Genomic DNA, 22,857 nt, shown 5'->3' with positions numbered 1-22,857 from the left:
ATGTGCAGGCGGGAGGCAGGGAAGTCCTGTTGCGTAAGTGGAAGTCGGTTTCACAAGCAGAAACCCATCAGCTTCTTCTTGAAAGTTATCATTTGTTGAATGCATGTAGCTATATAGTTACAACCTTGTCTGGGTTCTACAGCCCTATATTGTTTTCTTACTTGTGCATTTTTATAGCATTAAAAGGAAATCAATTTGTGCTGAATATCTGAATCTATAAAGAAGCATCTTGTTGAAAATATAGCTAAACACCCACAAACATGCACACAATCTTCAAAAGCATCACACGTTTTGTTCTTACGTTTTCTCACGTTTTGTTGTTATCATTCCTTGATTCCTTAACATCTCTTAACAAAATGTAAATCAACAGACTGGCATGTGGCACAGAACTTAGATACCAGTATAACACCTCTACATAAAGTTAGAGGGGAATTATAAAAATCACTTTAGATTTATTATTTCTAGAATGGGCAGACACAAGTCTTTGAGGATTAATTTCATGCTGTGGGTTAAATTTCTCTCTCACGATAGGCCAACTGTAGCCTGAGGCTCTACAGATAATGAACCTGCCAAGGGATTAGCAAGGAAACACTTGTGTTATTATAAAGTGTGTACACTTCCCTTTCTAACCAAGTTCATCCTATATGACATTAACAAATTACTTGCACTCTCTCTCTCTCCACGTTCCAATATAATGTGAGCCTAGGAATGACCCGGAACCAATAGGACATGAGATAAGATCTTTTCAATGCATAAATACCTATTAAATTTGGCTGAAAGCACCAGACCTCCTGCAGAGAAAACATGAGACATTTTATCTTTCCAGAGCTCTGTAAAGAGCCACAAACATGCGACATACAGACATGTGTTTACAATATGTTAGTTGATCTAATGTAATACTAAATGCAAAAATGGCTGAAATGGGACGCAAGAAGGGATTTTAGATATATCAACTTAATCAGAATATTCCTACCTAAGGGCTTATCCCAAGGATACTATTGAAGGAAGTTTCAAAGTCAGTTTACCCTAGACCTCCAAGTCTAATTCAGCAAGAAAATATCCAGTCCACACAGAGTGTATCAGATATAAGTAGATATGCTGCAGAGGGGATAACTTTGTTTACTATACTATACTATACTATACTATACTATACTATACTATACTATACTATACTATACTATACTCAGTGCTATTTTTCTAGAAAAAGAGGTGCTGGAACTCACCACGAACACTTCTTGTTCTCTTATAGTGGCAATAGTGCCCGCCTGAGAGGTGCAGGAACTGAGTTCCAGTGAGTTCTGGCTGTAAAAAAAAGCTCTGATCATACCATATTACACATCCAAATTTCTTCCAAAGGCTTTACAAATTCATGTAACAAAACTTAAAGGGGGAATGGGAAATGATTTATCCTGTAAAAGTTGGGGAGTAGAAATGTAAACCACTATTCATAGTTGTATTCTTGTCACTATTATTTTCATGTGTGTACTGGCTGTTCACTAGACACAATAAATTGAACTGATATACTATACTATACTATACTATACTATACTATACTATACTATACTATACTATAGCCATGCTGTTATTTTCCTCCAGTATTTCCACATAATTTCTGGAGGGGTAGGCACAGGAGTTAACGCCTATGAATATAACACATTTACCCATGCTTATTTGTCTTGAGTCTTCTTCCTGGTGTGTTGGCAAAACATTCAACTTGGCCATGCTGAGTTAACTAACATCTGCAGTAGGAAGGGAAGCCTTTGTATTTATTCAGCCCCAAATAAATTCCATTTGTAGCTAATTATCAGCCACATAGCAAAATTATGTAATAATGTAAATTTCCTTACTTTCATGATGTGGAGAGTCACATCCGGTAGTTAACACATATAATGTTTTAAAGTAGGGTTGTATTTTTTTTAATTGCCTCAATTTTTTTGTAAACAGCTTTGAGGGGGGTTTCCCCCACATGATGTGATTTGACCCAAGCCACACCCACCTGCCCATGTCATATGATAGACGATACAGAACTGGTAAGTTTCTGGGGCCAAACTAAAAAAAGAATTATTCTGTGTTGCTGTTGGCAAAAATCAATGCTTTTAGAATTTCACACATTTTTTTCTGTCATACTGCAGCATGCCAAGGCATTTTAAAGGGTGCGCATTTGGTTCTTAGCTCCTGTTTTTTAATTTGTACTGTTTTATGATGGCTGATCTTTTGCTTTAATTGTATTTTACTATTGTTATTACTGTACATTGCCCTCAGATCTGTTTGGAGGAAGGGCAGCTTACACATATTTTAAATAAAAAAATGACATTTAGGTTGAGGAAAGTTCTGAATGCAGAAAACTCCACCTTAACCAATTGCACATGAAAGTGAGGTCCAATTAATGCTACCCTAAGCACATGGACGTTTGTGCACACTCGGGGACGCGGGTGGCGCTGTGGGTTAAACCACTGAGCCTAGGGCTTGCCGATCAGAAGGTCGGTGGTTCGAATCCCTGCGACAGGGTGAGCTCCCGTTGCTCGGTCCCTGCTCCTGCCAACCTAGCAGTTCAAAAGCACATCAAAGTGCAAGTAGATAAATAGGTGGGAAGGTAAACGGCGTTTCTGTATGCTGCTCTGGTTCGCCAGAAATGGCTTAGTCATGCTGGCCACATGACCCGGAAGCTGTACGCTGGCTCCCTCAGCCAATAAAGTGAGATAAGCACCGCAACCCCAGAGTCGGCCACAACTGGACCTAATGGTCAGGGTCCCTTTAAGCACATGGAAGTGACACCAAGTCCCAGGTATGCCAGACAATGACATCTCTCCAGTAGGTAAACTACCTCTGAGACTGATGTGTCTTTGCCTATTACGATACTCCCTTCACAGCTAACCTCTGCAATGTCAAAGGGGATACATTACAAATGATCTTGTCTTCAACATAATTTAAAGCCCGCTGCCCTGCTGGAAGGAAAACACAGTGAGCAAGGCCTTGTCCAAATACAGAGTCAATGGCAAGTGTCAGGAGGCAGAGCCAGCTTCAGGTAATCTGATCCTTCTGCACACCATAATCTCCATTTTATTTTGCCTAATGAGGCAGGAGTTAAAACAGTTGACCTGATGAAAGTCAGATGGCAGCCCTAGAGGATCAAACCCCCTGCAGTACTCTTGTCCCTGACACCCTTTGTTACCTCCAAGTGAGCTGAGACCAGGCTGTGAACCATGTAAATAGGAGGTTTCTAGGTTAATGAAAAGCTGCAACACCATTTGAGAATCTGGGCTGCAAGCTATGCCTTCTTAATCCACATAAACGTTCCTGCAGCTCAGACATAATAAACTTTAACAAATGCCTGGTCACTTGAATCACGGCACTAAAGGATGACCAAACAAAAAGTTGTTTCCCCATAAAACATCTTTCTCTTTTCCCCAGCCGAGAAGACTGAATTTTTAAAAGGCACCTTTCAAATTTACACAGGTTGCAAAGGTATCTTAAAATGGATACTTTTGTTAAGCAATGCCATATTTTGTTTTTATTTCATTGCGTATCTGTCAAAGACATTCTTTCAGCACCATTTAAGTTTATGATATCATATCATCATCATATCATCATATGACAAGTATTCATTTTAAGACCCACTCACACTTTGAATCTATTTGAGTGTACCCAAAAAAGAAATTGTATGTTTGCATGGCAGGGAGTGGTGTATTTTAAAAACCACCCTTTTATAATTTGAAAAACAAAACAAACTTTGCAGGTATTTCTTAAACCAATAATTGAAAATTAGCCTACAAATGCATATTTGCCCATTTTCCGCTTGGTAATTTTAAACATTTTTGAAGTATAGTGCACATAGTAAGTTCATGTATTCTTTTTGCGTGGAATAAAAGATCTGGTTACCCTTTCTTGGAAAAAAATAGTCAAAAGAAATACTAGGGAGGGGAGCTTATGGCAAAATAAGAAGACAATTGAAGTATAAAAAGAGGTACATTCCCCTAGGCTCCTAGCCAAAATACTACATGCCAGAATTAACTCTGCTTAGAAAATTACTAGGATTATTGTCAACAGAGGATACAAACCCAGATAATTCCATTGTCCTCTTTGCCATTTCACTACAAATAAAGTGATACTTCCTGTTGCCTATATTATTAGTATTGCTAAATAAAGTCTCTGACTGTGTACGCATTACTGACTTACAATGCAACACACTTGTTCTTTTTCTCAGTTTAGATTCAAGCTGGAGTGGGGGAAGTAACAAAATGCAGTATTTCATAAGAATAATAATAAGAAGAATAAAAATATTCAGCTCCCAACCGAATATTAAAAACACAACACAGCATTAAACATTAAAAACTTCCCTAAACAGGGCTGCCTTCAGGTGTCTTTTAAAAGTAAGATAGTTGCTTATTGCCTTGACATCTGATGGGAGGGCGTTCAACAGGGCGGGCGCCACTACCGAGAAGGCCCTCTGCCTGGTTCCCTGTAACCTCACTTCTCGCAGTGAGGGAACAGCCAGAAGGCCCTCGGAGCTGGACCTCGGTGTCCGGGCATAACAATGGGGGTGTAGACGCTCCTTCAGGTGTACAAGAAACAGCAAGGTAGACACAGGATGAATTTAGACTGTGGCTAATGTCATATAGACACTGTTTCTCCAGCCAGCATTGGGAGCTCACTGGAAGTAGAGTAAGCAGAAGTGTGAACACAATCACCCTGTTTTCTGAAGGGGAAGACAAAACCCAACAATTACAAAGGTTTTGTGATGCCCAGTGCTATTATATTGTAGCTGGGTGTTTGTCCCGGACTTCAAGAGTAAATGGAATTCCGAGCAGCTAAATCACATACAGTGGTACCTCTGGTTAAGTACTTAATTAGTTCCAGAGGTCTGCTCTTAACCTGAAACTGTTCTTAACCTGAAGCACCACTTTAGCTAATGGGGCCTCCCAATGCTGTCACGCCACCGCTGCATGATTTCTGTTTTCATCCTGAAGCAAAGTTCTTAACCCGAGGTACTATTTCTGGGTTAGCGGAGTCTGTAACCTGAAGCGTATGTAACCTGAAGCGTATTTAACCCAAGGTACCGCTGTACATGTCTTTAGTAAACTGTAACTGTAAAGACATTAATAGAGTAATACAAATCCCTTATATGCTGGGGTGGGGGCAGGGTTTGAGCCAGCATTCCTGCTGAGCAGACCCCCTGACAACTGCCAAACATGTGAATGAGCCAGAGTGCCATTAATGGGCTGTCTTAGGTCTCAAAATGTGACGTTTCGAGGATGGAATAGGGCTGAGCTGGCTGAATCCCAAGCTGGTCTCACTGCTGCCGCATGAAGGCACTGGTCTTCATCCAGGCCTGATTGCTGTACCAATCTGTAGCGGACCCACTGAACTCAATGGAATTTGCTTTTGTGTAAACCGCAGAACTGCAACATGAAAACAAATCAAATATTGGTACTTGCATACTGAGGCAACTGTATATGCAAAGCGAGGTTCCTCCATGGAGCTTATCGCATTTTGTACAGCACAATGAAATTATCCTGCCCATTTGGCCAGTTGGGGGGGGGAGGTCTTTACAGGATTGCTTAGGAATGTTGTTTTTGTTGGTTTGTAAACAGTAGTTAAGGGGACGCGGGTGGCGCTGTGGGTAAAAGCCTCAGCGCCTAGGGCTTGCCGATCGAAAGGTCGGCGGTTCGAATCCCCGCAGCGGGGTGCGCTCCTATTGCTCGGTCCCAGCGCCTGCCAACCTAGCAGTTCGAAAGCACCCCCAGGTGCAAGTAGATAAATAGGGACCGCTTACTGGCGGGAAGGTAAACGGCGTTTCCGTGTGCTGCGCTGGCTCACCAGATGCAGCTTTGTCACGCTGGCCACGTGACCCGGAAGTGTCTCCGGACAGCGCTGGCCCCTGGCCTCTTAAGTGAGATGGGCGCACAACCCCAGAGTCTGTCAAGACTGGCCCGTACGGGGGGGTACCTTTACCTTTACCTTAAACAGTAGTTAAAACTAAGGGCCAGGTTTTCCCCCTGAGGATTTCCACACAAGCAGAACATCCAACTGAAGTCAAACCTGTGTGAGCTATCAGCACAGCACCCAATTGCCAGGCATATGTGTGTTATGGAGGAATAATAATATAGGCAAGCATGGCTCAGCCGAACATTCATTGCCCAAGCACAAAAGCTAAAAACCTTCACAGCTTGACATTTCAGTACCTGAAGGAACACATCCTACCTGTGCATTAAGATCATCAACTGAGGCTCTTTTAGGAATGCCTCAGTATGGAAGACAGCAAGGAGAAAGAGGACATTTTCAGGGGTGGCCTCTTGGCTGTGGAAGACTCTCCCCAGAGATGTCCACCTGGGAACTACAGTAATGTAGTTTCTGCCCCAGAGACGTTTTCATTTACTCAGCCCTTTTAAGAACTTTAAACAACTTTAATAGTATATATCTAATTTTTGTCATAAAGTTGACATTGATTACTATCTTAGCCTTTATTCAGCATTTGAGCACTCTATTTTTATCTCTAAGGAAATATTTATTTAATTAATTTTGTTATATTTATGTTGCATTTTATGTGAGATTTTATTTTGTTACTTGATTTGTGGGGGGGGGGTGTTCAAAAATTGTTGTAGGTAGCCTAGATAAGTAGGATAATAGGTGATTAATAGCCTTATATAATAACTAAATTAATAATACAAGTAGACATGGGCTACATTTGCCAAGCCACTCAAGTACAAAACGTCTCACAGGAACCTTCCCTCAAGAGTCCCATATTTTAATACATTGATATCCATTGTTCCACCATTGCTTAAGTTGTTAGCTTAAATGTTTAGGAAGTAAAGATGCTATCGATTGTAAAATCATTCACCAGGATTTCAGAAAACGAGGTTCATGTGCTCAGTGTAAATGACTAGTCAGCGATTTATGTTACAGGTCATTCAGAATGTCCATGAGCTCTTCTTTAGTGAGTTGTCAGAAATCATAACTGTACTACAAGGCCAAGATCTGTTTATTATATAGTTTATGGGTGGTGTGCATTGTCTAATTCAATTTTAATGTGCTACATTTTTCTGGTTTATTTTTTTAAAACCAAGATTTATAGCTGTTTACAGCTCGACAAGGACAGTAATTTGGTGGTTTAGCTAATATGTCTCTAAAGCGGTCGGGCGGAGGTGTCTGCCTGTTTGCACTCAGAACTCCAAGAGCAATGGAGGGTTCCTTTGTTTTAAGGCTGAAACGCAAAAACTCTTGCAACCTTTTCAATTGCATCTTGCTTGCCAAGTGTTAAAAAAAGGACACTTCCTTTTGTTTTGACCAGGCGTTGCAGGCAGGAGGCATCACTGTGGTTTTTGTTGGGAGCTTCAATTGCTTCAGATGTGGCCAACCCCTGATCCCATGTTGAAAGGCAAGTTGGTGAAGACTGTCTTTTGCACATCCTCAAGGTCAATGGCGTGAATCAATGGGTTGCCACTTTCCCATTTTAAAACGCCTAGTCCCCAACTTTTTCCTTCCTTCACAATGCTTTACCCTGGAGAGAGAGGACCCATTAAGAGCTGTAAATACGGTGCCTTTTAGAGACAAGCCTCCCCCCCCTTTTTATAAGCTGCCTGAGACACTTTGCTGCCCGAGACAGAGGAGCAAATGGTGCTACGTATTTCTAACCCATGGCAAAGTCAAGGTGCATATTGCCTCTGTAAAGGTAAAGGGACCCCTGACTGTTAGGTCCATTCGTGGACTCTGGGGTTGCAGTGCTCATCTCGCTTTATTAGCCAAGGGAGCCGGCGTACAGCTTCCGGGTCATGTGGCCAGCATGACTAAGCTGCTTCTGGCGAACCAGAGCAGTGCACGGAAACGCTGTTTACCCTCCCGCCAGAGCAGTTCCAATTTATCTGCTCGCACTTTGACGTGCTTTCAGACAGGAGCTGGGACCAAACAATGGGAGCTCACCCCGTCACGGGGCCTCAAACCACCAACCTTCCGATTGGCAAGTCCAAGCAGCACAGTGGTTTAGACCACAGCGCCACCATGCACAGAATTGGCTTCAAAGAACATTTTAATTCTGACTGATAAGGGAGCGCAAACATGGTTATGGTGCCAGCTTGCTTTTCCCACGGGCCCAAGGATACAGACCCTCAAAACACAAAGAACTGAGGAAGGCCAGACATAAACATTTGCCATAAGGCACAGCATATCCTAGGACAAAGGGTCACCTCTGGCCCTCCAGATGATGATGTACCACAACTGCCATCATCCCTGACCCCTGCCCGGGGATGATGAGAACTGGACTCCAACAACATCCGAAAGGGCCACAGTTTCCCCATTCCTGCCCTGTGGATTGATGCACTCCACCCTATCCAAGTTGAAGGGCTTCAGGAAGAATGGCGAAGGAGGCGGGCAAATGCTCCTTGTGCCACCCTGCGGTTGCTATTTCAGTTTTTCTAATGGCAGCGCCCACAGAAATAGCACAGCAATGTGACAGAGATAAGCAGCCATCACTAGGGTACTTACCTCCCTCCAATTACTCTTGTGTTTTCCAAGCTGATTTATTGAAGTCATTTTACTGGTTTACTGTAATCACCCCATTATTGTGTACTGTAAAATAATGTGTTTAGTATTTTACCCCACCCAATTTTGGTTAGTCATGTCTTCTTTTATTATTTATGTGTGTACAATTTTGTAAGAAGAATACAGGCGACGGCTGATGAACACATGTCTGAAAGACTTGTGACCGGACCAGGAAGTGACTGAAATTGTCATAAGAAGGATGCAACAGGGGTGGGATGTAACGGGACAGGGGGTGCTTATACACGTTTTGCATGGAGGAGGGTCAAGATATGAACTGATGGGCATAAAATTTCGGATATAGCTATATAATCCCTAGTGTAGTAAGATAAGACCTTTGGAGCAAGAATTTTTTTTTTTTTTAAGTTTTTAATGAACCGCCCTACCCCACATACTGTATGTTCTTTAAAGTGTCAAGGAACCATCTGTATTTCCTAAATTAACAGAACAGGAACATAACTTCATATGAAGATCCTTGCTGAACAAAAGTCCATTTAATCCCCCAGTAGCCAGCCAGATCAAACCAGGGCACAAAAGCAACAGTCCTCTGTCATAGATATTGCCAATCCCCGGCAAAGAGCACTTAAGAGTATTTATGCTGCCTCTGAATCGTGAGTACCAACTAATAGGAAAGGCTGTCAAGTGTCACGTTGTTGTGTGTGAGTCTGAACCCACCACCAGGCCTTCCTTCTCTGAATTCCAGAAAAAGTAAATACGTAAAAGGAGAACAAACTGTGATCAGCTTCTGTTTAAGTAGTAGACGGAAACCAACACAGCTGGAGGCAATTCTTTGCAAATTGATCAGGGTTCTCTTCCTTTTATCAAGGCTGAACTATTAAGTTGATTTCCATCATTTTATGCAGTCACTCAAATGCTGCAATCCAGTGCCCACTTACCCAGGAGTAAGTCCCAATGAATTCAGTGGTTGGGTCTAGATTTTATTTTTATGTTGTATTTTATGGTTTTGATATGCCTAGGTGTATATTAAAGGGAATTAATAATGATCTAATTTTGAAATGTGCTCCAATTTTTAATGTGTTTTTTTCATGCTGACTAGGGTGCATGTGAAATGGGCAACTTTAAAAATGGGTAAGTTTATATGCTTTCAAGAACCTTAGATACTGATTATTTTCTATGTAATAAAACTGAAGTTTTCCCAAAAGCAGCAGTGTTGAACTACTAATGTGTTTTTTGGGGGGAGGGGGTTCCATTTTGAGAATCTAAATGCCATTATAAAAAGGATGCAATGGCCTTATTTATTTATTATTTCAATAGGACACGTTGTTGCTCATATTTCTTTTCTAGTCAATAGTTGTAAAATAAAGTTTAACAACAACCAAAAAATGATTTCCCCAATAAAGCCCCTTTTAAGGCATTAAAAAAACAAAACACTAAAGATTCTGTGAATTAAACCCAGATACAATCAGGTAAGTGGGGGGGGGGAGTGAAGTGCTGGCGTTTAAATAAAATTACCTTTCTCCCTTCCTACCATTATTTTTGTAGTAACAGGCTTTGCTAAAATCTGAAAGTAATAGAAACACAGCTATTTGATGAGATAAACGAATTTATACTAAGCTTGCTTTTCTAGATACCTATGGTGCAAACACTCCTAAGGGACAAAATATAACAAGAAAAAGATGGAGTCTGAACTCAAAGCAAACATAAAAGCTTTACTTACAAAAAAATCAATTACGAAGTCCAATTTGTTTTTACCAGAAGGCAAAGAAAACCTGGTTAGCATGTTTCAGCATCCAAACACCTTCCCAGGATCTGTGCATGTTTCATCAAACATTACATGACGGCAATTTCTAAGAAACAAACTAGCAATTAGACCCACCTGCCTAAAGTGCCTGTGCTCTGTTCACACTTCATGTGGTATCTTAAAGTGACAGCATATTAAAATGTCAATACAATATTTTTTTACATTATATTTATAAGTGCAATGCAAAAGCAACATGAAGTGCAATTAAAATCACACCTAAAATATAACAATCCATTCCACATACAGGAGAAAAAGCATTAGAAAACTGATTATCTGTAACAGAAAGCACTTATAACAGACAAAATAAACTGAATTAATATGAATCAATAAATAAGTGAAATACATGGTATCTTAATAATATAATCTGGCAAGGTAATAAGCCACCATAACACAAAAACCCCACTGAGGTGTGGAATCTTTAGAGGAGATCTACAAAATTAGATATGATCATATTCATATACCTCAAATCATAATGCAAATTATAGAATCAAAGTGGAGGGGTTTTTTTATTTTTTGTTTTGAAAGGTTCTGGCTGTGGCGAAAAACTCCCCAGATTTTGGCAGTTTGAAGGAGGGCATTTCTCTGAAAACAAAAGAAAATTGATGACAGCAAGCAGGAATTGGACTTGTGTGTTGAAGATGCTCATTTACATAATTTCAGAATTTTTCAGGAACCATTTACCCATTTTAAGTCAGAAAAATAAAATGGGCAAACATTCAGAATGGCCCTGTTTTCCACCACATTCAAGTTTAAAAGGACTTTACATTTTTTTAAAAAAATTATTTATTGGGTTTATTACTTATTTTATTTCTTAAATTTGTATCCCACCCTTTCTCCCAGAGGACCCCATAGGCTTGAAATAAACAAACCACAAATCTGCTTAAGACAAAACAGGTGAGCCTTGCAATCCTGTTCATGGCCGACTGGCTAGAATCCTGCCCTGTTTCTGAGTACTCCATTCCATTCTCCTCCCTTCCGGGTTTTCCATTCATCTTGTAAACTGCCCAGAGAACTTTTGTTATTGAGCAGTATATACTGTAAATGCTGAAAGTAAAAATTAATAAATTCCTGCTGCCTCTCTCTGGGTGCTAGGCACCCTATTTAATGCCTGCACTGTATCTTGTATCCAATGGGGAAACCTTCGATAATTGATAACTGCAATTGTTATTGAACTTAGTAGCCAAGTAAGCGGTAGGAGAGGCTGGATTGCCAGGGGACTTTGATGATCCTTCTTTGGGATGTTAGATATTTGCTAATGTGAGACTTCACACTTATCTGTCACACCAAGCCATCTGTTGCTTAACACTTTGCCTTGTGGGGTTTAAGACAGAAGGCCAAGTTTCCTTGGCTTGGGCATAGAGGGAAACTGTTCATAAACCCTTGTGGGGGATTAAATCAGTCATGATAATTCTCTGACATAGAAAGTCCTGAATAGCTTGGGTCCTATATCATATAACTGGCGTAACCTACTTGTATATGCTATAAGGGTGTGCTTGGAATGAGCTTCCTCTTGAATATACAAGCGTTGGAGCTGATAGCAAGGGATGAAGAAGCAATTGTCCCTGCCTGATGCTGCTTCTATCGCTGCCGTGATGAGAAAGTCAAGGGCAAGCCAGGTATCCTCTTCCCAAGTTTACCCCAAGTCAGGGTCAGATTTAGGTTTGATGAGGCCCTAAGCTACTGAAGGTAATGGGGCCCTTTATATGTCCAACTGTCCTTTGTCAGCAACAAATTTTTGCGGTTTTTTGTGTTGAATATATGCTATTTGGTAATTTATAGACCCAGTAGGTATCTAAAGCTATTTGCACATAACAAAATATGTATTTTATCAAAGTAATTGATATAGAAATAAGCAAACCAGTGTTATTTTAGGGAGCAGGCTAGCAGGCGAGGCCCATTACTTACATCATAGGAGCCTAGACAACACGAAACACTGTTGCTGTATGTAGGTTTTATTATTATTTGTTTTTTGTTTTGGAAATGTACATCCAGGGTTTTTTTCCTTAATTTTTTTGGGGGGCCCCAAGAGAGTGAGGCCCTAAGCTATAGCTTGTTCAGATTAAACGTAAATCCGGCACTGGCCCAAGTCCCCACTGGCGGGTAAAATAGGGACATTCCGGGATCAAATCAGAAGCCAAGGTGCCTTTCATAATTTCAGGACTGTCCCTGGAAAATAGAGACACTTGGAAGTCGGAGTCATTTCCCTCCTTTTTTGTTGGGACAACTCCAAACCCCACATCCACCCTGCAGTGTCCCATCTTGGGCTACCACTGGTGGGGGAATCACTAACAGCAACTTCTCACCCTGGTGGGTGCAGTGGGGGCCTCTGTAGCTCTCCCCATCAGTGAAGATTCCCCTCCCTTCTTGTCCTAATCCCTGGTACTGATTGAGCAATAGGCCTGTGCATTCATCTCCATAACGATACACGTCAAAAAGGCTAATTAAAAATAGTTCAAGAATCGCTCTGTTCTGTGTACAAGCACAGCTTATCTTGCCGTACTTTCACTGTCCGCCACTTCGCTGTATAATTATAGAGGGTTAAAACATTGTTGCTGCTTCTTTAGACATATTTTTGCATCCTCTTGAGAAATGAATAATAAAAATTGAACTCTCGTTTGCCAAGAACACACTGAAGATAGTATTTTTTTTACTCAAGCTGCTCACTCAGAAGATTCTTGTTTCTTCAAAAGCCCCTCTAGGCCTAGAATACACAGTGCTACATCTGTTGGCGAAAACACACAGAAAGCTAATAAAGCAAGATATTATCTCACTTTTTATTTATTTACAGGATTTATTTGGCAACCATTAGCTGAATAGTTATTTTTAGGGCCTTATTTAAATACAGCACTAATGTCCAACTTTTATGAGAATTATTGGCAATGCTACAGTTGCACAGCCGTTCAAGCATTTGCGGCGCTCTCCTTTCGTACTAGAAAATTTTAAATCGCCAGTGAACTGAAAAACACACACACACAAACTGGCTTGTAAAGAGATAGGGCATCCCTCTTCTTCAGAAATATGCTAAGCAGAGGCTGTACCCATGAATTATCTCACATTAGCTTAGTTGCATGGAGGGAGAAAGAGTTAAATATAGGAGGGCTTTGTTTTATCTTTAAAACAAAGTGGTTCCTTGGTTACTTAATTCAGACATGTTCCATTGCTGGTTAGAAATCAGGCATGACAGTGGTCTAACCCTGAATTTTTGTCCCTGGGTAAGAAACTAGGCATGACCACAGTCTACCCCGATTGCGATTTAATGTTTTATACCACCGACAAATCATTAACATCTGTTAATAACCCACCCAAGTCACTCTGTTAAATTGTTTTGAAATATCTTATGTGCTCCATGGATGTCTCCAACTTCATCCCATTTAACCTTTCCCAGCTGCTCGTTTTAAATACCCCTTTAAAAAATGTATACATGGGGGGGGGGGGAATCTGTTCCTTTGTATTCAGACCCTTGATTCTTCTTCTTCTTCTTCTTCTTCTTCTTCTTCTTCTTCTTCTTCTTCTTCTTCTTCTTCTTCTCAAGTGCCAACATCTGCTCACTTCCAAACCCCAATTTCCATTTAAAAAAAAATAGATTTTTCTTGTAAATATAATCCACTATCTCTTCTCCTGCCAAATATCTTTTATGATTTCCTAATGTACGGGTTTTTGGAAAACAACAACACAGTAGTCATATGCAGGCTTGGCATGCAGAAGGTCTCAGGTTTAATCCCTGGTATGTCCAAGCAGGGTTAGGAGAGACCCCTATTTGAAGTCCTGGGGAGCTGCTGTCAGTCAGTGTTGATAGCACTGATAATATCGAGCCGTCTGGCTTTCTATAAGGCAGCTTCCTATGTTCCCACGTAGCTACATTTGCTCTGCTGCAGCAAGTGAGTTGTTGCATTCACATGGACAAATAAAAACTGCATGCAGTATATCTGAAGGGATTATTAATGGAAACATAACATATTTACGGGAGGTGGAGAACACCCCCCACTTTTCCCACCCAAAGAGCATCATATTCACACGCGTTAATATTACTGAACCTTCTCTGTTTCTGGACCGATAGTGGTCCTTGGCTCTCTGGTGGACAGAAGCGCCCTGGAAGAGGATGCCACAGGGAAGTCTGGATGAACAGTCAGTTATCTCCTTGCCGCTGCTCACTGGCAGAGTGGAAGGAGAGCAGATAGGCAGGGAGGCAGAGGAAGCTCAGGAAGATTAAATAGAAATCCAAAGGATATGTAGTCAGATGACCAGGCGAAAGGCTCCTTGGAGGGTCATCCTAATTAAAACAATGCCTTACCTGCCCCCTTATATCCCTACACGGCCTACATCTCTGATTAAACAGAAGAACATAACATGACTGTCTTATTCAACAATGAAAAAAGGCATTATTTTGTGTGTTCAGACCCAGAAGCCTCCCCTCTAAATAAATTCACACTTGACTCAATTTTTTGGTTTGGTTTTTGGGAGAATTTAGGCCACAACTTTATTGATTACAGAATGACTGGTTACATAGGCTCTGGTTCGACTAGCTCCCTGCCATGCAGGTAGCGCTGACCCAGGACACCAGCACAGGTCAGCCAAGGGTGAACACCTGGATAAGCGGAAAGCCAGGTACAGACTAACTCCGCCACCCAAATGTCCCCCTGGACTCAGGCACAAGCACAACCCCCTCACAGGAGTTGACCAAATGATCGAGTCCCTGGATTCCTTTAACAGAATACCCTTCACATAGGGATGGCGAGAGCATTCTCCCATCCCATCCCTGTCACCTGAACCAGAGCCTATCCGCAATCTTACAAGTTGTGACAATTTGCTACGCGGCAGGCGAAACCCAAATGGCAACAGCCAATCAGCCAAGTGGGGAAAATTCCTGCCATGCCCCTGTCCCAACGACAGACGACACACAACGGCATAGCAAGGTCAAGCGCAACAAGCCTTAAAAGTAGGGAGAGGTTGGCAGGTGTTCCGAATGCACGCGCCAAAAGAGGAAGCTCTGGAACACATGCATGGGCATAAATAGGTCCCTCAAACCGTTTGGACTGCGTCCCATTGGCCAGATTGTACCCAGCTTCAAGGGACCTACCAATTGGGTGTTGTGGCTAACCAATTGTACCCACCCACAACACAGGGTGTCGGTTGTCCAGGTCTCACCGCAATACTCACTCTTTAAGGGAGGACCCAATTTCCCTACAGTCCTTTAGTAATTGTATACCCTGGAAGAGGCACAGCATTTCCCCCCTTGGCAGCTCCCTAAGTATTGCATTCAGACCAAATATACTGCCAGGAGCATTGGAGTTAGATTTCTGAATGGAAATTTGGCCAGTTTCCACAGGAACCCATTCTAGAGAGCACCTGCTACTTATGTCCTCTGCTTTTTCTGTAGATTAATCCTCAAAGCAGAAAACGGGGGAAGTAATTTATCCAGAAGCCAATAATGATTCCCCCCCCCCATGCGGAATTTGCATTCACCATGTACGTAGCAGAAAGAATAGATGTGCGGCTACACTATGAAAGAAAACATTTTAATTTTATTTATTTTTTGCAGGGGGTGGGGGGCAAATGAAACAACTGTGCAGTTTCCACAATGAAGCCTGCAACTTCAGCCTGAGACCAGAGTTAATCAACAGCAGCTTTTTCCACTGTAAGAAAACATTTCCCTTTCTCTCTCGAGCAGAGATACTGTACCAGGGCAAGCAAACACGCTGTGCTGGCATGTGCTTTCCAAAGGCGTAATTGCCAGTGTGGATTACAGAAGGAAACCCTCCGGCTTTTTAGTCTTGACAAATTACCAGGGGCACTCCTCTGGCTGCTGGGGACATGGTAATACAGAAAGGTTAACCAGTTGTGGAAAGCAGCATAAATGCAAACTTAGAAGCCCTGTACTTCCAGCCAGTAACTTTATGAGGTGTGTTTATTTATTTAAAACATGTCACCCTTTTTGCAGAGATTCCAGGGTGTTTTACAAAAACAAGATCAAATACATAAATAAAATATAATACAGAACACGTTAAGAGAGCAAAGGAAAACACACTATATACTAAAGAATCTCTATTCCTCAGTTGCTCCTACCCTCAAATTCCTCTAGTCCTCAGTCTGGGGATGCTTGATGAAGGGTGAACTAAAAATATTTCAAATTAAGGAATTGATAAAATTATCAAAATGTAGTCCATACGGATATAGTGAGAGAACACCAAATATTAGGCCTGTCTAAAACAGGATTGTATGCTGAGCTTTTTTTAAAAAAAACTCAGATTAAACTACCGTATATCTGAGAAAGTGGTGGGGGCAGATGAATTTATTATGGAGAGATGCTCAGAAATTCACATGCATCTTCTTATCCTACACATGACACTTATGACTATTTGCCATTTTGGGTTGGGGGGACTCTACATGTAATAATTGGAAACTGTGTTATCTACTTAGCTATATCAGGTAGTGTCCTAAACTGATGGAAGCTTGAATTTCACAAAAAGGATTAAGCCTGTCCATGTGGTTCCTATCTTTCTTAATTTGACCAGCTATTGCATCCATCCATCAATAGATTGCAGACGCTCACATCACCACAGCAAATATATGAAGGAAGAAGTGGGTGATTTTCATCAGTATGTTGCAATATGAGGTAGCTGCCAGGACCCAAACACCACCAGCAGGGCCCGCCACTGATGTATGTCCTCCCTCCCCACATTAAAAACAAATAAATACCGTATTTTTCGCTCTATAAGACGCACCAGACCATAAGACGCAGCTAGTTTTTGGAGGAGAAAACAAGACAAAAAATATTCTGAATCTGCGAAAGCAGTGATCCATCTTGCTGTTCTGGCTTCTGGGATAGTTGCGCAGCCTGCATTTGCTCCATAAGACGCACACACATTTCCCCTTACTTTTTAGGAGGGAAAAAGTGAGTCTTATAGAGCAAAAAATACGGTATGTCCATTGAATCACCTATCAGTGGTGGACCAGTTTATTTTCATATAATGTCCTGGAGAAATACATTAGGGGCACTGCAGAAAATTTAAACAATGACATTCAGTGCTGATTCAAAGCACTGCTGCTGCCTGCTGCTTCCCACTAGGACTCAACCAGATAGGAGCAGGACCACTAAAGAGCACTTTGGTAAGGTCCCCTCAAACCTGTCTGGAGCTGACCATGGTTTGGGTGAGCTGTTGAAAGAGCAAGATGCAATTAAAAAAAGGTAAGGTAACGGACACCTGAATGGTTAAGTCCAGTCAAAGGTGACTATGGGGTTGCGGCGCTCATCTCACTTTTCAGGCTGAGGGAACTGGTGTTTGTCCACAGACAGCTTTCCAGGTCATGTAGCCAGCATGACTAAACCGCTTCTGGCACAATGGAACACTGTGATGGAAACCAGAGCGCACAGAAACACCACAGTGGTGCCTATTTATCTACTTGCACCGGTGTGCTTTTGAGCTGCTAGGTTCGCAGGAGCTGGGACAGAGCAACGGGAGCTCACCCCATTGTGGGGATTCGAACCGTTGACTTTCCGATCAGCAAGCCGAAGAGGCTCAGTGGTTTAGAGCACAGCACCACCCGCGTCCCACTAAGATGTGATGATCAACATACTAGCATGGTCACACCTATGGCTTTGTGAAACCATCTGTATATAAAAAACCAGCTCCTGACATTACAGAATACTTTAGTGTGACCAATAAAAATCCAATGACCGCGCAGTAAATATAAGAGAAGCCTTGATTCTTAGTGTCAGGGATCAGCTGCAGGAAAAACACTTAGCCTCCACTCTGCTTGTGTCTTTCAAGTCACACACCCCTCCTTTTCCCCATATATGTGATTGGTTGCTATGCACGCCTATGGAGTGAAACACTACCCTGGAAAACACTGCCAGGAATCTCAAAAGGGGCTCCATGCCCCAAGCAGCTTTGTAATATACAAGTCCCCCCGCCCTGCTCCACCGACACCTACTTTGCTACTACTCTGATAGAGGAGTCTTTTGTTCATCTCAACACACAATACCTCAACAATCAGTAAACCAATGCAGCTAAACAATGGTGGCAAAACAAACTTTTCTTGTGCCTAGCATGCTCTGCCACCTGTTCAACAGAGTCTTGGCGGAGCCAATCTGCAGGGTGACCTAAGAAAATATTGGCCAAAATCAACACCCAGACCTTTGGTGTCATCTCTGTAGATAACTAGAAACTTGTTAGAATAAATCATATGTTTAGCTTGCATTTCAACAGCATTCTTCAGTCTGGGGGCAAGAGTTAACTTGGAACAGGTTACTGAGTTGGAATTATTAGTCAACACGCCCATATTAATTTCTAAGCAATTCTAAGTGGAAGCAAAACAACAAGCAAATGATGGCACCTTGGAAGACATCCACATTGAAATGACCCTAAGCCAGATAAAGTCCAATGGTGGGAAGTTTGAAACAAAAGATCTTATAAGAAAACGTATTCTGAATGCTAAAAACAGATGGCCAACTAGAGAATCTTATAATGGAGTATAATGGCACTCAATAAAGACCAATAACAGTATGTATAAAAGAATGAATGAATAAATGAATAATACACTTCAGACTTGGCACAGGGCTTATGAATTGTCCTATCTACATACAATATACGCTATTTAACAAGACCACCAAAATTGGTCACCATTGTGAAACAAAGAAGAACCAGATAGTAATAACTACCTTGAACTTGAGCATTTTAGGAATAAATTTCGGCAGTGCTTACTTAACTAGAAAAAATGCAAAGAATCAAAGAGGGCAAAAGCACTTACAAAACAACAGCTGGAAAGCGATCAGAAACACATGTAGGAAACACAGCTACTCTAATAAGGCCAAAACATCAGAAGTTAGGACACAAGAATAAACTGGAACAGAATAGCCGGTAGAAATAAATGTGAGATTAGTCTTTTGCTAGAAATGGGCTCTTGCTATGGAACATGTTCAGTCATGTTCAGTCCAAAAGCTTTTGACCTAGAGTATTGTTTTAAGTAGCAGGCAGTAGCAAGCTATGAAAGCTAGATAATGCAATACATAAAAAAAAAAACTCTCAAAACCCAGGAGTGCTTACTTAATGTAATTTGGTTAAAAGTGAGCTGGCCAAAGTTGCTTCATTATTGTGTCCCTATGCTCACTCTAATCTTAAATCCTTATGGGATTCTTCAACTCAAAATATTTTTCATCATGGTTTGCCTATGGTCCAACCTACAAAAAGAGCAAAATAGTACTTGCAGGGCTATAAGTAGATCTGAAATCACTTCAGATGGCAAATGTCTGTTTTCATGCTCTCTCTCTCATTCATACATTTTTAAGAGCTACTCTCTGGGAGGAGAGTCTTTCCCACCCCTACCTGCCTGAGATGGGACCTGGAACCTTTTGCATGCAAAGCATCGGCTCCGCTATTGAGATATAGCCCAAATATTAGCATGGCTGGCAGAAGATTAGGCAGATTTGGATCCCTTCATCCTCATAATCTATTTTTATATGCACAGGATGTTGTTTGCAGGAAAAATACTTCCACATGGCAGTACACTTTGTATGAATCAAAATGTTTGAAAGTGATGCAGATCACATTCAGAGTTGCCATGCCAGCAGCAGCATAGGAATATGGAGTCAGACCATCGGTTCCTCTAGCTCAGCAGCTCTCAAGGCCTTTCCCAACTCTACCGGGAAATGCTTGGGATTATACCCGGGACCTTGAACACCTCTACTAGGGTCCTACTGTTCTTCTTTCTGGGCTATGGCCCTTCCTGTGGTGAGCCACAGGGAATAAGAATCATAGAATCATAGAGTTGGAAGAGACCACAAGGGTCATCGAGTCCAACCCCCTGCCAAGCAGGAAACACCATCAGAGCACTCCTGACATATGGTTGTCAAGCCTCTGCTTAAAGACCTCCAAAGAAGGAAACTCCACCACATTCCTTGGCAGCAAATTCCACTGTCGAACAGGAAGTTCTTCCTAATGTTTAGGTGGAATCTTCTTTCTTGTAGTTTGGATCCATTGCTCCGTGTCCGCTTCTCTGGAGCAGCAGAAAACAACCTTTCTCCCTCCTCTATGTGACATCCTTTTATATATTTGAACATGACTATCATATCACCCCTTAGCCTCCTCTTCTCCAGGCTAAACATGCCCAGCTCCCTTAGCCGTTCCTCATAAGGCATCGTTTCCAGGCCTTTGACCATTTTGGTTGCCTCTTTTTGGTTGCCCAAAAGAGATGAGGATGTCTCTATATCCTGCTTTTCCTGTACACTGGTTGAGGAGCGCTCCAAAGCTGCCAACATATTCCAAAAACGATAAGCAGCAAAATGTAAAAGTACAAACAGTTTCTTCCAACTTCTTGCAGAACACCCAGCTGCAAGATCAGAGGGTCTTATCATCTGGGCAGCCCAGGACCCCCATACACCCTGCCCAGGCTTGCACCCTAGGGAGGTCACCGGTGCTGCTAATGCAGCGGTTTGACTTCAGCCTTGGAGGCACCCTTCATTGTCTTTTGAGACAGACAGAGGTCAACAACAATTATGATGATTATTTGAAATGAAATGTTTGGGCTAGTGTTTTTCCAAACTGACAAGCCAGTGTAATTGCCCAGCCACAAATGTATGATTGGAAGTCACTGAATGTGCCCGATAGGTAGCAAGCATGAAACCACCCAACAGGCATGTGCAAATACAGGTTTGGAAAAAAATAAATCCCATTTTTGCTGAGTTTTGAAAACACGATTAACTGTCTCAGGCCACATTTACCATCAATATTATTTTTAAGGCAACATGACATTTCTAGTTTCAAGTCAAAACATTACTTCACATGATAAATATGGTAGGAAAGAAAATATAACCATGCTGCCTCCCCGCTTCACTTTTAATAGAATAGGATCTCAGGCTGTCACATGAAGAGTACATTTAATAAAGAAGTATTTAGCACCTCCAGATGACCTCCAAGCAGAAATGCATCATGCTATTCAAATTCTGCCTGTCAAATGCTATGAAAAACAGTAAGTAAATATAAATGCCATTAAAGGGAGAAGTTATCTTACTTGGACAAGTTCTAGCTTTTTAAGTTCTGACAGCTTCCAATTTGGATGTCTTCCAGTGTCAATAAAACTTGTTCAAGCAGAACCTTACCTGGTTTTCACCACATCGAGGGGGTGCATCAGACAAATTTCTACAAGACCTGTAAGATGATAGAGAAGCCTGGTAAATACATTTGATCTCTACAATTATTGAAGTATAAAGTGTTCCCATGCAAAATGTGCTCAGAGAAGAGAACAATTATGACACAAAGGCATTGCATATTCTTCTTAACATTCTCCAAGGATCTTCTTTGGGAGATAAGGGAAAGTTTTGTGAAGAGGTGAATTTTTGTAAACAAAACAAAAGCAAAAAACAAAAACCCCACATTTTTAAAAAATGCTCTCAACTCTGAGATTTGAGCCAAGAAATTGTCATCCCAGAAATTAGGCTGAAATCCTAAGTGGTTTGAGCTGGCAGGGCGGAAATGAGGAAAGAGGAATGTCCTATTTCCTCTACAGCATAGGGAACACCTCTCAGTTGCTTGGAGAATAGGAGCGTGATCCTTCTTGATCAGAAGAACAGGAGGCCTTTCTGTGCCCTCCATGATATCATCAAATAACCACATCTAATTCCAGTAACCCTGCAATTTAGGCACATTTAACTTGGGCGCATTCAGCTTTATGTGTGCGGCAAAAAATAAAGTTTGTGGAAGGGGGGGGATTCCTTGAAAAATGACTTTGGCAGTCCCACCCACTATTGAACCCAATGTGTTTTGACTATACACAATTTTGGATTTAGGCATGACCTGCAGAACATAACCCCCATGTAAGTTGTGGGCTTACTAAATGATTGTGATAGCATGGGGATAATATCACATTGTGACCCTAACTGACTGTGAGAAGGAAGGAAGGGAGAAGACAGGTCTAAAAAATGGCGCTGTAGCAGCAACATTGTCAGTGTTTGCCTATATATATGAGCCATCATGAAAGACTACCAAGGAAAGGTTTTGTGAGTTGCTAAAGCAGTAAAACCAGGGATCCAGGCAGTAGAGCCCAGGACCCTTGCTCCTTCAATCAGCAATCTGAACAACATCAAGCAACACGTAGGCTAATAATATATTGACAATATTTATATAACACTATCAAACTGATTCAAAATTCATAAACGGGAGACTTTAATGGAGTAGTTTCCCCAAACATAGATAGATCAACAAGAAAAGAGGAAGTGAGGGAGGGTAAACTACCGAAAACCTTCTTCGAGTTAGTGGAAAATTTGGGTCTAATTGACGCATGGAGATTTAAGAATCCCACGTCAAAACAATTTACATTCTTTTCAAATCCAAATCAAAGTTGGGGGAGAATAGATCTTATGTGGATCTCGAAGGAGTTGACACAGAGAGTAATTAAGGCAGAAATTCACCCACAAACTCTATCTGATCACAATCCAGTCTATATGGAAATAAAAGGAAAAGACTTTAGATCACTAAGATGGAGAATGAATGAAAATTTATTCAATGACCATAGGATAGTAAATAAAGCAAAAGAGACAATTGAGGAATATTTCAAGTGGAATCTGAATA

At 41.4% G+C, this 22,857-nt stretch overlaps 1 protein-coding gene across 6 annotated transcripts in view; it reads right to left on the bottom strand.

Annotated features, from left to right (window-relative positions):
* Positions 1–22,857, bottom strand: part of SLC25A21 (solute carrier family 25 member 21) — a 274,630-nt gene that overhangs the window by 108,341 nt on the left and 143,432 nt on the right. For all 6 annotated transcript variants that reach the window (XM_053380149.1, XM_053380158.1, XM_053380122.1 and 3 more), the window contains one exon: positions 21,390–21,438. In XM_053380149.1, the coding sequence (XP_053236124.1) occupies positions 21,390–21,438 (49 nt within the window). The remainder of the gene's footprint in view (positions 1–21,389; positions 21,439–22,857) is intronic.

This window comes from Podarcis raffonei, chromosome 1 (genome assembly GCF_027172205.1).
Source record: "Podarcis raffonei isolate rPodRaf1 chromosome 1, rPodRaf1.pri, whole genome shotgun sequence".
Lineage (NCBI taxonomy): Eukaryota > Metazoa > Chordata > Lepidosauria > Squamata > Lacertidae > Podarcis > Podarcis raffonei.
The sequence above is the reverse complement of the archived record's forward strand: the minus strand, read 5'-3'. Positions and strand labels throughout refer to the sequence as shown.